Source organism: Triticum urartu, chromosome 4A (assembly GCF_056163025.1).
Source record: "Triticum urartu cultivar PI428250 chromosome 4A, HENAU_Tu73, whole genome shotgun sequence".
Taxonomy (NCBI): domain Eukaryota; kingdom Viridiplantae; phylum Streptophyta; class Magnoliopsida; order Poales; family Poaceae; genus Triticum; species Triticum urartu.
Window position 1 is genome coordinate 517,918,522 of NC_141876.1, and position 18,309 is coordinate 517,936,830.

An 18,309-nucleotide genomic window follows, 5' to 3' on the forward strand; every position below is an offset into this window, starting at 1 on the left:
GCACCATCGCAGTAACCTTATCACCACACAACTCCCAATGTCGTTGGAAAATATGTGCAGGAAAGCCGTCGGGCCCTGGGGCCTAGGTCGGGAACATCTGAAACAGAGCCGTTTTCACCTCGGCATTGTTGTACTGTGCATTTAGCGAGGCGTTCATAGAAGCGTCTACCCATGAGGGTATATGTGACAAGACTTCCTCGATGCCCATCGTATCTTCTGAGGTGTACAAGTTACTGTAGAAGGCTATAGCCATATCCGCCATCTCGTATTTGTCCGTGCAAGCAGAACCGTCTGGTCGTTGCAACTCAGCAATGCGGTTTTTGGCCTTACGAGCACTTGCTTTGCGGTGGAAAAATTTGGTGTTGTTATCCCCTTCCGCAAGCCATTGGATTCGCGCCCTTTGGCGCCACATAATCTCTTCCCTTAGGCAAAGTTCAACCATACGGGCTTCCACTCTCCCCTCCTCATTTGATGGCCCCGTTCAGTTGGGAAGCGAACGCAACTCCTCAAGCTGCTTACATAGGCGGCGTAGCTCTGACCGGACTGCACCAAAGGTGGTACGCCCCCAGCTTTGCAGCCTGCCCGCCACCGATGCTAGCTTACCTGACAGCTCCATAACCGTATTAGCTCTGCCTATTGAATTCCATGCTTCAGTAAGCATGTCGCCAAAACGTGTGTCCCTCTCCCACATGCATTCATACCGGAAACGCTTTTGGTTGGCCCGCACACTTGTGTCAACTAGGTCAGTCTCCAAAAAAATCGGACAGTGGTCAGACTTGGCCGCGGTAAGATGCTCAAGAGAAGCAAAGGGAAAAAGGGCAGACCAACAAGGTGAAACCAAGGCTCTGTCCAACCGAACGCGACGGAAGTGACCCCCGGCTACTTTCTTCTCCCAAGTCCAATCCAATCATCGGTAGCCCAGATCTGCTAGACTGCATACATCCACGGCCTCTTTGAATGCATCAATCTGTGAGCTGTCACACTCATTAGGACCATGTTGCTCTTCCGGCCGCAAGATTTCGTTGAAATCACCTATGCACATCCACGAGAGGGTGCTCTCCCCCCGCAAACGTTTCATAGTATCCCATGTCTTATAACGTAGGCTTCTGGTGGCTTCCCCGTAGAAACAAGTCAGCCTCCATTGTTCTTTCCCTGGTTCCGTGACCCATGCATCAACATGATACTCGGAATAATTCTTTATTGCAACATCCAAAGAATTTTTTCAAAAGATACAAAGGCCGCCGCTACGGCCCGTGCTACCAACTCCAAAACTGAAATCATAACCTAAGGAAATCCGAAGATCTTCAACACGACTCTTTTGCAATTGAGTTTCAACTAAACACAAAATAAAGGGCGAACTAATCTCCACAAGATCACGGAGTTCACGAACTGTCGCAGGATCGCCTATCCCACGACAGTTCCAGCACAAGATTTTCATTAGTTGCTCCCACCACAATTCCAGTCCAATCACACAAACCTCGTTACGGGCCCAATCAGGCCCAGGTTTGCCAGCCCAGTGCGCCACCGCTGGGCCGTCGGCAGTTACCCTTCCCCACTCCTTCAGCGGCGTCTCCCCTGTTCGCGACGCTTCCGGAGCCTCGGCGGCGGCCCCGCCTGAGGCGCCCGCGTGTCGTGCTCTCTCCCGGCCTCTCCAGAAAATGCCTTTCCACCTTCTTCTACCTCCCCCACCCCCTCCTTCAGCCCATTCCTGTCAACCCATTTCGCGCACACCCTCAGTTCGTTTTGCGCTACCGCGGAGGGAGGAGCATCGACGAGCAACGCCGGCGAAGAGAGTCCCCAGCGCGCACCCCTCGCCCGTTCCGGTAAGGCTTCTCCCAACCCTTCAGATGCTCCATTTGATCCGTGCCTGATTTCTTTAGATTGACGCGTCGTGGCTCGTTGATCCGAGCACGAATTCCGCTGAGTTCAGTATTAGGTGCCTATGTGCCTGTGTTTGTTCTATGCTCTGCAATCGGGTAGTTCGCTAGTACTAGTGCAGTGATGGTTGGTTGCGGTAAGGTACTAAAATTTGCCTTCTATGCAAGGTGGAGAAACACAGCAGCCGTGACATGTTACTCATGTGCGTAGTTGTGCCTGCTTGTTTCAAACCCAGACATTGCTTGAACCTTAGTCAAGTTCTTGGTTTGTCGCCGGGGATTAAATGTGCCAGACTCTTTTTAGGAGCCAGATTTCAATGTGTCATTATCATAGAAACACGTAGTCATGGAAGGATCAGCTAGGCAAGCTAAGTTGGTGTCTGAATGTTTCTCTTGGTAAATATGGTTTGTCAAAATTGAGTATTGCAGAATCTGGTTTAAATTATGACAGGTAATATTGCAGAATCTAATTTAAATTAGAACCCTGCTACAAATCTGATGTCAGACTGTTAAACATGGCAAATCGAACATTTTTTACGGCAAATTACGTGTCGCGAGCGAGCCCGGCAATTCCCCTCAGCAAGCATGTTCATTGTTTTGGCCAGGATTTGCCATGATTGCTGAAGGGGATTACCATGCTCGCGACACGTGATTTGCCATAAAAATATTTGATTTGCCATGCTTAAAAATCTAACATCAGGTTTTTTGCGTTTCCTTTAAATTATGACAGGTGAATATTGCAAAAGGAAATCAAGATAGTTAGTTTAAATTATGCAGTGCATGTTCATAATTCACTCTACCCTGTGTGGTATGCATCATGTCAAAATTGGATTGTAGTTGTAGATGTTCAGACTTTTTGCGTGCAATTATTAGTTTTGATGTCTGAATACTCAGCAGCAGCAGCCTGCATTCATATATATATCGATAGTTCATGGTGGGGATTTAGCTTAAATTGTAATCTGCCCTTCATTTCCTTTCGAACTGCTCTTCTCAGTGAGCTGATGTAAGCACCAAAAACTCATTTGGTTTCGTTCTAAGTATGAGCCGGGGAGTGCCTCCCTCTTTTTCTACAAAAGAATACTCAGCAGGATACATATTCAGACGTTTTGCGTGCAATTATTAGTTTTGAATGTCTGAATGCTCATCAGCATACATATTCAGACGTTTTGCATGCAATTTTTAGTTTTGGATGTCTGAATACTCAGCAGCACACAGTATAATTTGCTGCTGTCACTGTTTAAAGAATCTGGTTTTGGACGACACTTGAAAGAATCTAACAACGCCTAACTGGTTTGACTGTATTTTGTAGGATGGCTGAGCAATTCTACACAGTGGCATCTGACAGTGAAACCACCGGGGACGACAAAGCACAACAATCATTCCCTGATGTTGCTATCGGCATTGATATTGGCACTTCAAGATGCAGTGTTGCAATTTGGAATGGTCATCAAGTGGAGCTGCTGAAAAACACCCGTAGCCAGAAAGGGATGAGGTCATATGTCATGTTCAAAGATGACACCCTTTCAGCGGGTGTTACTGGAGGAGCAACCAAGGAGCACGCACACGAGGAAAGAGATATCTTGTCAGGAAGTGCAATATTTAACATGAAGCGTTTAATCGGGAGAATGGACACAGATGAAGTGGTTCAAGCTAGCAAGACTCTCCCTTTCCTTGTGCAGACACTGGGCATTGGTGTGAGGCCATTTATTGCAGCTCTGGTCAACAATATGTGGCGCTCCACAACTCCCGAGGAAGTTCTTGCCATCTTTCTTCTTGAATTGAAGGCCCTGGTGGAAATGCATCTCAAGCATCCAGTGAGGAATGTTGTTCTAACCATCCCAGTTGCATTCAGTCGCTTCCAGCAGACCAGGATCGAGAGAGCATGTGCAATGGCTGGACTGCATGTGCTGAGGCTTATGCCAGAGCCCACTGCTGTTGCTCTTTTGTATGCTCAGCAGCAGCAGCAGCTTATGCAAGATAACATGGGAAGTGGCATTGAGAAAATCGCCCTGATATTTAACATCGGTGCTGGCTATTGTGACGTTGCGGTGTCTGCCACTGCTGGAGGTGTTTCTCAGATAAGAGCACTCGCAGGTTGCACCGTTGGTGGAGAGGACATTCTTCAGAACGTAATGCGCCACCTTCTACCCGACTATGATAGCTTATGTGACAATGCTGGTCCAACCACGGACAGGATCAAGTCAATGGGTTTACTGCGGATGGCTACTCAGGATGCGATTCACAAACTGGCCTCCCAGGAAAGCACTGAGATCAATGCAGACCTGGGTAATGGCCTGAAAGTGTCCAAGCTGCTGAGTCGTGCAGAGTTTGAACAGGTGAACCAGGCGATCTTTGAGAAATGCGAGAGGATCATCAAGCAATGCCTGTCAGATGCAAAGTTAACGCCAGAGGACATCAACGATGTGATCTTGGTTGGAGGGTGTTCCAGAATTCCCAAGATCAGAAGCCTTGTCCTGGGATTGTGCAAGAAGGGAGACTCTTATGGAAGCATCGACGATCTTGAAGCCGCTGTTTCAGGTGCTGCACTGGAAGGAGCCATTGCTTCAGGAGTCACCGACCCTTCAGGGAGCCTGGATCTGCTGACGATTCAGGCGACCCCGATGAACCTCGGGATCCGTGCCGACGGGGACGGCTTTGCAGCCATCATTCCAAGGAACACCGCTGTCCCGGCTAGAAGGGACATGCTGTTCACAACAACGCAGGACAACCAGGCCGAGGCGCTGATCGCCGTCTACGAAGGCGAGGGGGAGCAGGCGGAAGAGAACCATCTCCTGGGGTACTTCAAGATCACCGGCATCCCGCCGGCGCCCAAGGGTGCCGTCGAGATCAGCGTCTGCATGGACATCGACGCCGGCAACGTCCTCAGGGTGTTCGCTGGGGTCGTGAAGCCGCAAGGCGAGGCCACCCCGCCGTTCATGGAGGTGAGGATGCCCACGCTGGACGACGGCCATGGCTGGTGCGGGCAGGCCCTGGCCAAGATGTACGGCAGCAAGCTCGACCTCGCTGTTCTTCCTAAGAAGCTGCACCCGTAAGTGCTTTGCTCATCAATTTTTCGAAGAAAAAAATTGCTTTGCTTGTGACTTTGTGAGACTGGCTGTGTACTCTAGTAAATTAGGTCGCGGATGGTGGTTTCGACGATGTATCATGTCGTGTGAGATCTCTATGTGGTACATGTAGACAAATAAATGCCACTGTTGTCTGTGTACAATAGTGTCTTGCGTGTAAAATGGGATGTTGCTAGTTGTACAAATAAGGGATGTCTAATTTAGACACCTTTGGTCTTTAGAATTTCCTCAAGGCCTCATTCGGTTCGGAGGATTTTTATAGGAAAAACATGGGAACAAGGATTCCAGAGGAAAATTTTCTATATATGCATTCGGTTTATAGGAAATGCAAATGCATATAAGAATTTCGTAGGAATACTATTCATTTTTTATGTTTTTGGAGGAAACTACACATCCACTCAAAACTCATTTTGCGCGTAGGAACGAGGCAAGTCAATTCTTTAAAGTGGCAAGTGCCATCTTATCAAATTTCTACGTTTAGATTTCCTGCAAACCGAATGAGCCCCAAGTTTCTTCCCGCACAGCACAATTGGCCACTCCTGTCCCACACCATACTGCGTATCCTTTTCGGCCCATCGCCCCAAGTTTCTTCCCGCACAGCATAATTGGCCACTCCTGTCTCACACCACTCACACCATACTGCGTATCCTTTTCGGCCCATTGTGCCTGTCTGCTCAGGATGTAAATGGTGATGTTGTGGGACTGCCCGCACTGGCCACCATTTTTTATATGGGATTACGCGGGAGCCCAGTTAATTTTCATGCGGGACATGTGGCGTCCACATACTGCCGCATATATTTACAAAGCTTAGACTGGATAAGCTGACATATAAAGAATCACTGGAACAGTGGATAATATTAGCCCACACTGACATAACTAGTGAGTTCGAGCTTCATTCAGTAGTCGCCTCTAGAATAACAAAATCCACAAAGCAGCGGCAACTTAACTAAAAACGCCTATCAAAGCAGCAGAAATATCTCCTGTATGTGAACAAAAAGGAATATGCAACACACTCCCCATCCTCCATATCCCAAAATTAACAGAAAGCACCTAGAGTCCTAGACTCAAAACGGCACCAAATGATAAAACTATCAGCTAAGAGCATCTTCCATTCTTCTGTTAGCTTTGTGTCGGACGATCTTTGTACACCAAGCTATGCTCACTGGTCTTTCACTTAATTAATCGGAATCAGAATGGTCCCAGGACTGGCCTCATCTTCGGTCGACTCAATTGATTTTTTCTCCAGAAACATCTCAACCTGCGGTCATTCAAGTTTATTAATAAGTTATATAAGACATACAGTACTATCTACATGAAAAAGAAACAAGGATAAGAAGTAAGGAGGGTTCCTTAAATCACAAGCATACACCAGTGTGTATTTCCTTTCCCTAAAATGATTGTTAATCAATATTGTCGAGGAGGGAAGCAAAACCATCAAGGATAAAAAGTGCAGATAGCTAGCACCACAATCTTTAAAAAATGCAGATAGCTAGCAACAAATTCACAATAGGCAATGATCTTAAATTAATATTCTAACCAAGAAGAGTCCTTAATGAGTATTATTGTGACCAGATCTTGATAGCATAATTGCAAGGATGATAAATACATACAAGTTAGCAGCATACACAATTTATATTCAGAGCGCAACTCGAAACTATGGACGTAAAAGAAACCAGATTTAACTCAAATACTCCCCAAATTTACCCAAAGCTTGCTACAATTGAACAATTGATTAGCAATATTATGTAGTGCACACATACCTCAGTTAATAGTAGTGACCTTGATCAGGAGCATTGGCATGCTTATCATTACATCTAAACCAATCTTGAAGGCAGATTAAGGCTTCCACTGTCTCGCTGCACAATCTACTTCTGTAACCGCTGATCAAACGCTTTCCGGTACTGAAAGCCGACTCTAACGATACGACGGAAGCTTGTACAGCAAGAACATCACGAGCTATACAAGAAAGGATGGGATACTTAGACGAGTGAAGATGCCACCATTGAAGAATGTTGAAATCCTCCGTGCGAGTGAATGTGTCTTCTTCTAAGTATCTGGCAAGCTCACTAGCAGTTTGGCGTTGCTTCTTATTCAAGTGTTGGTCCCAATCCGCCAACGGATCATTCTCTTCATTCACAACCTCATCAAAATTTTGTCGGGGTGCTGACTCATCCAATGCATCCGTCATTTGTGAAGAATATTCTTCGAAAAGGTTGTCAAGAACTTCTTTTACTACAAGCAAGTGTCTTTCTACATCTGGACCAAAAGCTTGTTTTAGTCGAAACTCGATGAAGCAAAGTTTAAATCGTGGATCAAGGATCACAGGAATACAGTTTGGCAAATATGATTCCATCCAATACTTATCAAACTTTTTTTGCATCTCTCCAACCATTGCTTGAACGACTTCATCCTTTGTTGAAGCTTCCTTCTGCAGCAATAACCTCACATTCCAAATTTGATGAAAGTACAAATTTGAGGTAGAATAACTTGAACCAGAAAGTATATTTGTGGCTGTGTGAAAAACTTTTAACATAGCACAAACTGTATCAGCATTTTTCCACTCTCCTGAGGATGGGCAAAACACATAATCTGGATCCTTTTGCACCAAAGCACGAAAGGCTCTTCGAAAGGGGAGCGCTGACTCCAACATAATATAGGTGGAGTTCCAACGTGTTGGCACATCAGCTGAGGGGAGTTTGCAAGAGATACCAACTTGCGCAACTACTTCTTTGAACTTGTCCAACCGAGAGGGAGAACTCTTAATGTACTTCACACTCTCTCTGATATCATCTATCACACATTTCATCATTGTCAACCCATCTTGGACAATCAAATTTATCACATGGCATGCACAACGGATATGAAGTAATTGACCTTTAATAGGCAACATATGCTTGTTGTTCAGATTTTTTCTAAGATTATTGACCATTGTACCATTAACTGATGCATTATCCAATGTCATACTAAAGAGTTTGTCCTCAATATTACACTCCTGCAAACTCTTTAATAAGACATTAAACATTGTTACTCCGTTATGTGGAGTCTCCACCATAAAAAATCTGAAGATCCTCTTTTGCAAAATCCACTTGCTGTTGATCAAATGGCAAGTGATGCATAGATAGGACAAAGTCTGATTAGATGTCCACATGTCCGCTGTTAAAGAAACTCTACCACTGTATTTCTTCAAATGTCCAGAGAACGCCGACCTCTCCAAATTATAGTGTTTCATGCACTCATCTTTAATAGTATTTCTAGAAACATTTTTGAACAAGGGATTCAAACTTTTCACGAAGTCTCTAAAACCACTGTACTCAACTATTGAGAAAGGCAACTCATGCTTTACTATCATTCTGGCAAGCAAATCTCTAGATGTTTCTTGATCAAAGTTCCATTGCTTAAGCATAGAGGCATCAGGAGATGAAACCGAGGACTTCATCTTCTCAACGTAGAGGTGTAAATCTGACCTTTTTTCGCAAGCAGCCAAGTGTCTTCTTACACCACTTGTGCCAACATCTCGTCCAGCTTGAAACACTTCATGACAGTGCTTGCACTGAGCTTTGACAAGTATCTTATGACGATAAATTGGTTTGAAATCCCTCAAACAGCAGAAGTTAGCCTTCTTGTCTTGCGGACTGTTAATTGGCAAGCAAATAAAATGTCAACTCACAAGAACATTTTAAACTTGTAACTACATACAAGTGTAATTACAAAAGAGAAAAAACAAAGCCAACTCACCATGTGGATGATTAATTTTTGAGCCTCCAAATGGAGTAGTCACTGGAGAAGGGGATCCTAAGATAGATGGTGATCTCGTGGACGAATTTGCCCTCTCCTCCAATGGGGAACTTGCAATCCTCGTTGAGGGAGACCTGCCCCTTTTTGAGGCTGCAACTCTTGCTAGAAGACCAAGGGAAGATCTCCATGTGCTCGCCACCGGTGACCTTACCAATGGTGATCTTGTCGCTCTTTGACTATGTGTCATAGGTGGAGAATCTCGTCTCTAGATAACAAAACACAGAAAGTTCAGAACATGATATCAATTTCAAGAAGGTATAAAAGCAGATTTGTGGTATAGAGTGAGGTTTAATAGAGAAATCTGGCAAGAAAAATGACCTGTAGCCCCTCCGTTGTAGCTCCTTGAACAAATTCAGAACAGTTCATTGAACGAGCATGTTTCCTCTTCCCCTGCAACTCCTCCTCCTCCTCCTGGTTTTTCCTCTTCTTCTCTTGCTTCTTCCTCTTCTCTTCTCTCTTCTCTTTCCTCTTCTCTTCCAGGCTTTTCTTTCTCTCCTTATGCCTTCGTTTTTCCTTCTGCCTTTCTAATCTGTAACGCAAACACAAGGGGTCAAAAAAATCAAAGAATACAAGTAATGTCACAGGGAAACACATGAGGGCCAGATACTTACTTCCGTTCCTCATCGATAGCATTCCACACATGTTGTTCCTGTTCCATGGCTTCCCACTTTTCAGCTTGCTTGTCGATCGTCAACACCATTTGGTCGTCGACATCACCCATGGTAACTTCCATCAAATCTGCATTGAATGTTCAATGAATGCTAAATTTAACTAGCAATCAGAACAAATGGACGCAACCGTAGAATTGTTCTATTTGCTTTCTTCAGACACAATACAAGATTTCACCATTAACATACAAATTTAGCATACACCAAACTCCTATAGCGATATTCTAATTCTGACCGCCAGAGCAAGATATACTTTGATATTTTTACAATTAATATCTGGAAATAGAAGAACGATTACAATTAATATTCACATGCCAGTGTGATACGTATTGTACAACTTGTTTAGAATTCAGAGGGATGTTTTTACAGGTGCAATGCTCTTGCAACTAGTTTCGTACGAATCACAACGACGTTTTGCTAGCTGCTCCTCTGACTAATTCCTTTTTATAGACCATTCTACCTACTCCAAATAATTTCTCGGTTCATGCATTGATTGTTCTGCAAAAACATGCATCGGGATACCTGCGGCAGCGTGAGGAAGCTTTCATTCAAATCATCAAAAGATCGCCGCATGCTATATGGAAATACCCTGTAATGTACTTGCCTGTACACTCTTGATAAAGTCAATGACCACCACACCCCCCTGCCTTGGTCCCCATAATCCAGAAATATATGGACGGCAATAAGTAACGAACGCTAATCTACTAGAAGATTGTACAGTGGTATCGGGCAAAGATAACCAAGAACCATCTAATTCGTCACCTGGAGTAGTACGCGTATAGTCGTGTTTGCATTGCCCACTCATCACTACACAGCCAAATTAGAGTAGTGCATAGCTTGGCACTGTCTGCATCTGTACTAGGATCTTTTGGTCCTTCGATCTTAACTAAGTACCACTAAATAGTCTTTAATTGTGTTGTTCCTCTGATATATAGAGAGATTCTAATTCTGACCACGAGGATATCAAACTGGCATGTGGATATTAATTTACAGTTCATAACAATATATCAATTAACAAAGTTGCGGCCACAAGGGAGTGGACCAAGTACTATCTTAAGTACCTAACAAATGCCGGACGACGGATTCGCAATAAATTGCAGAGAAGCTCATCGTCTATAGATTCAGCAAGCTACTCACATCCACACATAATAGTAATATCTAACAGGCTACTCACATTCAGTATAGCTGATGCACAACAAAACATGGATCACAACTGGTGTAGCTGATTCACATCAAGCAATTGAAGAAGACATGCCTGGCCCCTTGGGGTAGAATAGGAGGAGGGGGGATTTTGCATACCTTGGGGTAGAATAGGAGGAGGCGGGGGAGCAGGGGCCGAAGAGGCCATCACCGGGATCGGGGAGGGAGCAGCCACGCAGGGCTCGGCTTGGTCCCCGGCTATCCCCTTTGACGGCGGCGGAGGAGCAGGAGCTGAAGAGGGCGTCGGCAGGATAGGGGAGAGAGCAGAGGAGTCATCCTCGCAAGGCTTGGCTCGGTCGCCGGCGATGTCCTTGGACGACGGCCTCTTCAAGAAACACGACGGCGACGGCGGCTCCATGGGATTGGAAGCGGGAGGTGGTGCCGCACCACTGGTGCGGTGGAGATGGCGGCGACGGCGCCCTAGCCTAGGGCATGACGTGACTGGAGAAGGACGCGAAGGGGGGGTTGTGGACTGCCGCTGGCTCGATGGGCTTTTCTGGGCTATCCACTTGCGCCGTTTAATTTTTCTGGGTGTCCACGAATGCCACATAACGTTTTTTTGATGGATGGCATATGTGGGACTAATGGGACCCAGCGCCACTTACATCCTGACTGTCTACATTTCAGGAGGAAAATCTGAAAGATGCTAGTAGAGTACTACCTATGGCCGGGGACTGGATATGTACCGGCTGCAACAATCAGACGGCCAATGGGCGGCCTGGAACGGGCTAAATCATGCGTGTAAATGTCATGGGCAAACACATCGATACATGGGCGCGAACGGTGCACGCATCGATCGGTGCTGATTTGGAGAATCCAGTGGACGACTTACCGATGCATGCATGCGTGTAAAGATAATGGCCAAAGACATCAGTTCTACGTATGTGCAAACGGTGCATGCATCGATCGGTGCTGACTCGGAGAATCTGGTGGACGACTTAAACGATCTCCCCTTGGCAGTGACACGATGCCAAGGACGCGTGAACGGTGAGTCACCGGCTTCTAGTCGTTATCCTTTTCCGAAAACTAGCCGCCGTAAGAAACAAGACTGAACGGAGGTCACGCCTGCCGTGCACAGAAATTCTACCCTCCGCCGCTTGACTTCCGCGTCGCGCGCGGTTCAGATGTCAATCGCAGTGCCGCAACACTCGACCACGGTGGCTCTGAACTCCGAAACAATGGCAGATCAATCAGTTCAGACTCGTACGGGTAGGAGTAACAGGTGAGGCGTAAACCATCGCGCTAGTTCTTTTTTATATAAGCAGTTTGCCGGTGAGGGGAGGGGAGAGATGGCGTGTTTACGTTATCGGTTACCGCAGAGTCAAAGCCCGGCCCGGACCGGACGTGTCTCGGCGCGGGTGTGTAGTAGCTTCCGGCATTGCCTCATCGGGTTGGTTCAGACGCCCGGCCGTTGGTTGAGACGCACCGAAACGCAAACCAAACCCAGAGATCGTTAGGGAGTTCCCCACGGAAAACGTACGGTGTTCTTTTTTCAGAGATCATACGGAAAACCGGTGCTGTGCGTACGTGAGACATCCATGCGTGGCGTTGACTGCGTACTGGCAGCACATTTTACTACGTACTGTATATAAGCATATATACAGGGAGTAAAAAAGATCCTCACGTAACACGTACGTTGTCGTGGCAGTCTGCGATGCGCAAGTGTTGCTCTCGTTCGTAAGCATGCTGAAGGAAGTTTCGCAGAAGCCATGGCCTGCCCCGGACAAAAGCTCCAGGTCGCTCGTGTCCCTCTCTGCTTTTGCGAACACGTCGCAGTCGGCCCATCGGGTTGAACCAAGGAGGGAAATTGCGGCGTCGCACGCCGTTTAAAATTCCCAAGCGGGTGGGAGCTCTCTCGTGCAAACCGTGCCGAATCATCCGTTCGATTTCTTTCGACCATGGGTGCATATTCTTTTCGAGGAAAACCATTTGATTCCCCTGACGGCATTATTCGGGGCCAGGGCTGCAGAGTTTCTGGGGTGTTGAATATTCAGTCGATAAGATGAGTTGACTTATCTTATTTGTGACAGTATGAACTGAGCAGCAGCGGCCGGTGAGAACGTGCAAATGTGCTCGGGTTGCTGGATGCATATAAAGATCGAAGCAAAATTCGATTTCGCGCAGAGATTGTTATTTCATATTTGGATGGGCGACCGGTCGTTAGCCCACATGCTCTAATTCCACGGCATGCGTTCGTTTCCCGTGAGCCTAACGTGGATACTTAGCTGCGTCGTGTCTCTCAGAAGTATGCGAGATCGAACTGATTTACAAAGACAATGGAGCAGTTTAGAATACCAATTTGCAACGTTACCATGTGCTGTATCATATCATGTCGGCGAGGCTTAGCTGGAAGTGGGATTTGATTTAGTCTGCCCTTGGTCGACGTCGTGACAGCGGCACATTTATACAGCCGTATGTTGTACGATCGTATCTCGACCAAATCGCTAATGGTACAAAATCTGTATACATAAACTATCACCACTTGGCCAACACCACTTTCCCATGTGGAAAAGTACACGCACGCACGCACGCACGCACTGTGGTGATCGCCGGCGAACGCCGACCAGGAGTCAATTTTCATGTGCTTGCATGTACTATACTGCCATCCACATCGACCAACACATAATAATTTTCCCAAGCGAATCCATCCCCACAGTGACGTATAAACTTCGTTAAAATGATAACGTTCAAAGTCAAGGTCCTCCATTCACATGAATCAACCCAGCAACAAGGAAGCTGCGCCCGTTGCTGACACTCCGAAAATTCAGAAGGATCGTTCACCGACATGTGGGCCCAACATCTAGGTATCTCGTTGTCAAGAAGGTCGGCGTCCGATAAGAGAATATCCTCAGGGTTTTCCGAACCACTCTCCAGTTTTCTTTTCCAAAAAAAGGAGCCCATAAAGGCCTAGAAGGGGTTTGGTTTTTTGGATAAGCCATAATTTGTGGGACGGACGGAAAAGTCGTCGTGCTTGCTCTGGCCCGTGGGCCGTGGAGCCGTCCGTTGACTGGGCAGCCAGCGGGCTGCGAGCGCGTGCGGGCCCCACCGGAGGATCCTGGCTGGAGGTGACGTGGCCTGATCTGGCCGCTCGGCTGCGTTTGAAATTTCTTAGCCGAGTGGGCTTCCCTCCCTATATATACCCCGGGGACTCGGAGCCTTGTGTCCCATCTCCAATCCCCCTCCTCTTGCTCTCCTCGTGTGCTTCTGTGGAGAAACACTCGCTGCTTGTCTAGCTTCCATTATATCGGCGTAGCTTGACCGGCCGGCTTGCGGAGATGCCGGGCGGAGGGTTCGCCGTGTCGGCGCCTTCCGGCGTGGAGTTCGAGGCCAAGATCACGCCCATCGTCATCATCTCCTGCATCATGGCGGCCACCGGCGGCCTCATGTTCGGCTACGACGTCGGCATCTCAGGTAACCCCATACTCCACATGTCCATCCACTTCTTCTTGCGATCGATCGTCTCCGCCCATGCATGTGCTTGCGTTGCGTACGTGCTCCCGTGGTAGCTCTGGGAAATCATGTCAAATCCGCCTTACATGCATGGTTTAGTGATCCGTAACGTCGCCGTCCGCGCGTATGTTCATCCGTGCGCTCCCATGATCCCATTGGAGCCAGCATGGAAGAGAGGAGTTTATTTGACTCCATGGATATGGATTTGGATATGGTGTTTACTTGTGGCGGCCGTCTCTCGTCTTCCTCATATGACGAGGCAGATAACCACAGATAATTGGAAGGAAGTTGGTGCAATTGATCCTCCTCATTAACTACCACGCACCGGCCAGCTGATAATTCAAACTCTTTCCAATTTACTCCATTGTGAACACTATCCAGTTTTCCGGCCAGGATCATATATACTCGCCCCTGTGCTAGCTGTCTGATTCTGTGATTGTCTGATTGATACCCCGTATATATAAGAACTAATATTATATTAGTACTGTATTTGGAACAAAATATATAAGTGCTGCCATCTTGCCACCTACTTTGATAGGCTGTTAAGTCAACCCATTTGTACACCTCCAGATCACGTCTGATTCAACAAAGCTGTCTTTTGTGTCGACACGTTGCCTTTTGGTTTAGCGTAGTATTACATGAATTCTTACTAAAACTTTTTTTGCGAGATGAATTCTTACTAAAACTAATTAAGAAAATCTTATCCATTTCTTTCGCAGCGTCCGGCTTGATTAGCAACCAGTTCTAAGGTCTAAAAACTGTTTGTTTTTGCAGGCGGAGTGACATCGATGGACGATTTCCTGCGCGAGTTCTTCCCGGCGGTGCTGCGCCGGAAGAACCAGGACAAGGAGAGCAACTACTGCAAGTACGACAACCAGGGCCTGCAGCTCTTCACCTCGTCGCTCTACCTCGCCGGCCTCACCGCCACCTTCTTCGCCTCCTACACCACCCGCCGCCTCGGCCGCCGCCTCACCATGCTCATCGCCGGCGTCTTCTTCATCATCGGCGTCATCTTCAACGGGGCCGCGCAGAACCTCGCCATGCTCATCGTCGGCAGGATCCTGCTCGGCTGCGGCGTCGGCTTCGCCAACCAGGTCAGCACAAATTTCCACCAGCTTCAGAATTGTTTATCTTTCAATATCAGTAAGCAAGATTACGTACGTTTAGGCAGCAACATTTGATAGTATGTACGTACTCCTGGGTCACTTAAGTCAAACGGTCTCGGTAGAAACCGAAGTCAAACATGTAAAGCTAGCGGTGGCTGGTTTGAGAAAATGCGCGAGACATAATTTTCTGCGTCTACGAAAATGACGTAACCCGTGCGCAGTTTCTTCCTTGTTTGCTGGCAATCAGTCACCGTCCATGTCCACGGTAGTGTCAAAGAATCTTTGGACCAAACTAAACCTACTGGTCCTACCTTTTTTTTTACGTCCAGATTAATGCTCTAAATATAAAATACTGTTGTATTTTATACTGTACGTGCTAGCTGCAGTATGTAGGTACGTCGTATCCCTCTCGTGTTTCCCGGAATTCAGGGGTCAAATGTAGAAGCCATGTGACGGTGCATGACTCGTGTTGGCGCACGAGGACACCTTCCATTGGTGGCATGGATATCATCGATCGCCTCTCGCGATAAACTTCTTAAGTTCCAAGATTCCGGTGCTGGCCGCGACCCCGAGCTTAGAAATTACTGGACCGAACGGTAGGAGAAGTTTGGGCCAACCAACAGGTGATAGGTGTACATTTGCAGCTTATCTTCCTTGGTTTCTCTTTGGTTTTTACTGGTCGTTCTTCTGCTGGCGTGGTTGCATGCCCTTGTCCAAGTTGCTATCAACTTGGACTAGTTGTAGAATATACTAACACAGCGGCGTTGGATTCTTCCGTTTTTGGCTGTCGAAACTTTTGATTTTAGTAGTCGCAAGCTTTGGTTGTTCGCGCGTAGGCCACACGGGTCGCGATATGAAGCGGGCCTAGCTGATCGAGTAGTTGTACATAAACTTTTGGCCAGAATTGTAACTTGGATGCTTGACTTGGAGGTGCACTTCGCTTGGATTCTTCTGGTTCCGTCCTTGTCGAACACTGGGAAAAAACGATGCGTCTATGGAGTATGGACTCTAGACCTCAGAGGGGGGAGATTTCCCGATTGAGAATGCAAAGAATTTGTGCACTAGTGATGCGTTAGATTACAAGAAATCATGGAGCAACGCACTGATTGGGCATCAGTTTGCAAATTATGCACACACTAACGTACAAAAATAATAACATAACGTACCTTGTGTATAATTTAAAGGCGTCTAGTAGACTCAATTATACGAAGCAGGCAAGACAACATGCATGTGTGGAGTAGTAGATCATTAGTCCAACAATATTTTATTAAGAGATCCCGATGGTGATAGGTTGGTGCGGTCCTGACACTTTATTTGTACGGTCACTGATTCTTTTTCTTGACAGCAGGAAAGCATGCTAGGTCATGTGTTTTAGCATAGTCACACGCTAGTTTTTTTTTTTTTGAGGAAAGTCACACGCTAGTAATGTCCCAAGAAAAGGAAAGAAAAAAAAATGGAAGAGAACCTTCTGGGCCCAATGGGCCTCGTTAAGGCCATCTGCATTTGATGACCCATTTCGTGATTTCACGTTTCTGAATTTCATCTTTATGCATCTCTAACGAAACGAACTGTGGTTTATGCAGGCCGTTCCCCTGTTCCTGTCGGAGATCGCGCCGACGAGGATCCGCGGCGGGCTGAACATCCTGTTCCAGCTGAACGTGACCATCGGCATCCTGTTCGCGAACCTGGTGAACTACGGCACGAGCAAGATCCACCCGTGGGGCTGGCGGCTGTCGCTGTCGCTGGCCGGCATCCCGGCGGCGATGCTCACCCTGGGCGCGCTCTTCGTCACCGACACCCCCAACAGCCTCATCGAGCGCGGCCACCTGGAGGAGGGCAAGGCGGTGCTCAAGCGCATCCGCGGCACCGACAACGTGGAGCCGGAGTTCAACGAGATCGTGGAGGCCAGCCGGATCGCGCAGGAGGTGAAGCACCCGTTCCGCAACCTGCTCCAGCGCCGGAACCGCCCCCAGCTGGTCATCGCCGTGCTCCTCCAGATCTTCCAGCAGTTCACGGGCATCAACGCCATCATGTTCTACGCCCCCGTGCTGTTCAACACGCTCGGGTTCAAGAGCGACGCGTCGCTCTACTCGGCGGTGATCACCGGCGCCGTCAACGTGCTGGCCACGCTGGTGTCGGTGTACGCCGTGGACCGCGCCGGGCGGCGCGCGCTGCTGCTGGAGGCCGGCGTGCAGATGTTCCTGTCGCAGGTGGTGATCGCCGTGGTGCTGGGCATCAAGGTGACGGACAGGTCCGACAACCTGGGCCACGGGTGGGCCATCCTGGTGGTGGTCATGGTGTGCACCTACGTGGCGTCCTTCGCCTGGTCCTGGGGCCCGCTGGGGTGGCTCATCCCGAGCGAGACGTTCCCGCTGGAGACGCGGTCGGCCGGGCAGAGCGTGACGGTGTGCGTCAACCTGCTCTTCACCTTCCTCATCGCGCAGGCGTTCCTCTCCATGCTCTGCCACCTCAAGTTCGCCATCTTCATCTTCTTCTCGGCGTGGGTGCTCGTCATGTCCGTCTTCGTGCTCTTCTTCCTCCCGGAGACCAAGAACGTGCCCATCGAGGAGATGACCGACAAGGTGTGGAAGCAGCACTGGTTCTGGAAGAGGTACATGGACGACGACGACCACCACCACCACAACATCGCCAACGGCAAGAACGCCACCGTCTGAAAAGTGTTACTACTCCTACTATGTAAATGTAACACTGCCTGCCTGCACAACTCGACTTAGAAAGAAGAAAGATGGATACTGAGCTTTATCGATCGATCTCATCTCATCTCGTATCGACTGTAAGATGTGCAGACACTTTCTCAGTCGCGAGCTCAACTATTACACTGCTGACATGCGACGAGGAACAGCAGGCTGTGCGGTAGTAAACCTTGCAGTTCTGTATAATAGGTACGGAATACGTAGTAGTGAAGAGTATTTCGGTCTTTCTTGTTTAGTATCCTTTATTATTTATGTGTCTATTTGTTTGGAGTTGGCCTCTGACAATGCGAGCCTACCTGTATACAGCACCTTGTAAGACTGATGTTGCGATTCGTTAATGCACAGCAGTGATGTTACACAATCGCCTCTCTTTTAGTCAGCTATAAATGTCATCATCCGCCCTTCTAAAGTGT

At 47.7% G+C, this 18,309-nt stretch overlaps 3 protein-coding genes across 3 annotated transcripts; 2 read left to right on the forward strand and 1 right to left on the reverse strand.

The window, feature by feature from the left end:
* Window positions 1-1,581: 1,581 nt before the first annotated feature.
* Window positions 1,582-5,186, forward strand: HSP70T-2 (heat-shock protein 70T-2). The gene is made up of 2 exons (XM_048716058.2): window positions 1,582-1,823; window positions 3,187-5,186. Exon 2 carries the CDS (start codon window positions 3,188-3,190, stop codon window positions 4,928-4,930), a length of 1,743 nt encoding a protein of 580 aa, XP_048572015.2. The 5' UTR covers window positions 1,582-1,823; window position 3,187; the 3' UTR covers window positions 4,931-5,186.
* Window positions 5,187-7,405: 2,219 nt separating this feature from the next.
* Window positions 7,406-11,834, reverse strand: LOC147976369 (uncharacterized). The gene is made up of 7 exons (XM_087519763.1): window positions 10,726-11,834; window positions 9,370-9,496; window positions 9,077-9,278; window positions 8,699-8,963; window positions 8,567-8,595; window positions 8,253-8,273; window positions 7,406-7,474 (listed from the first exon to the last, which is right to left on the reverse strand). The coding sequence occupies exons 1-7, from the start codon at window positions 11,174-11,176 to the stop codon at window positions 7,406-7,408; spliced, it is 1,164 nt and encodes a 387-aa protein (XP_087375889.1). The 5' UTR covers window positions 11,177-11,834.
* Window positions 11,835-13,777: 1,943 nt separating this feature from the next.
* On the forward strand, window positions 13,778-18,163 carry LOC125552485 (sugar transport protein MST4). Its single transcript, XM_048716059.2, has 3 exons — window positions 13,778-14,037; window positions 14,851-15,170; window positions 16,766-18,163. The coding sequence occupies exons 1-3, from the start codon at window positions 13,902-13,904 to the stop codon at window positions 17,855-17,857; spliced, it is 1,548 nt and encodes a 515-aa protein (XP_048572016.1). The 5' UTR covers window positions 13,778-13,901; the 3' UTR covers window positions 17,858-18,163.
* Window positions 18,164-18,309: the final 146 nt, after the last annotated feature.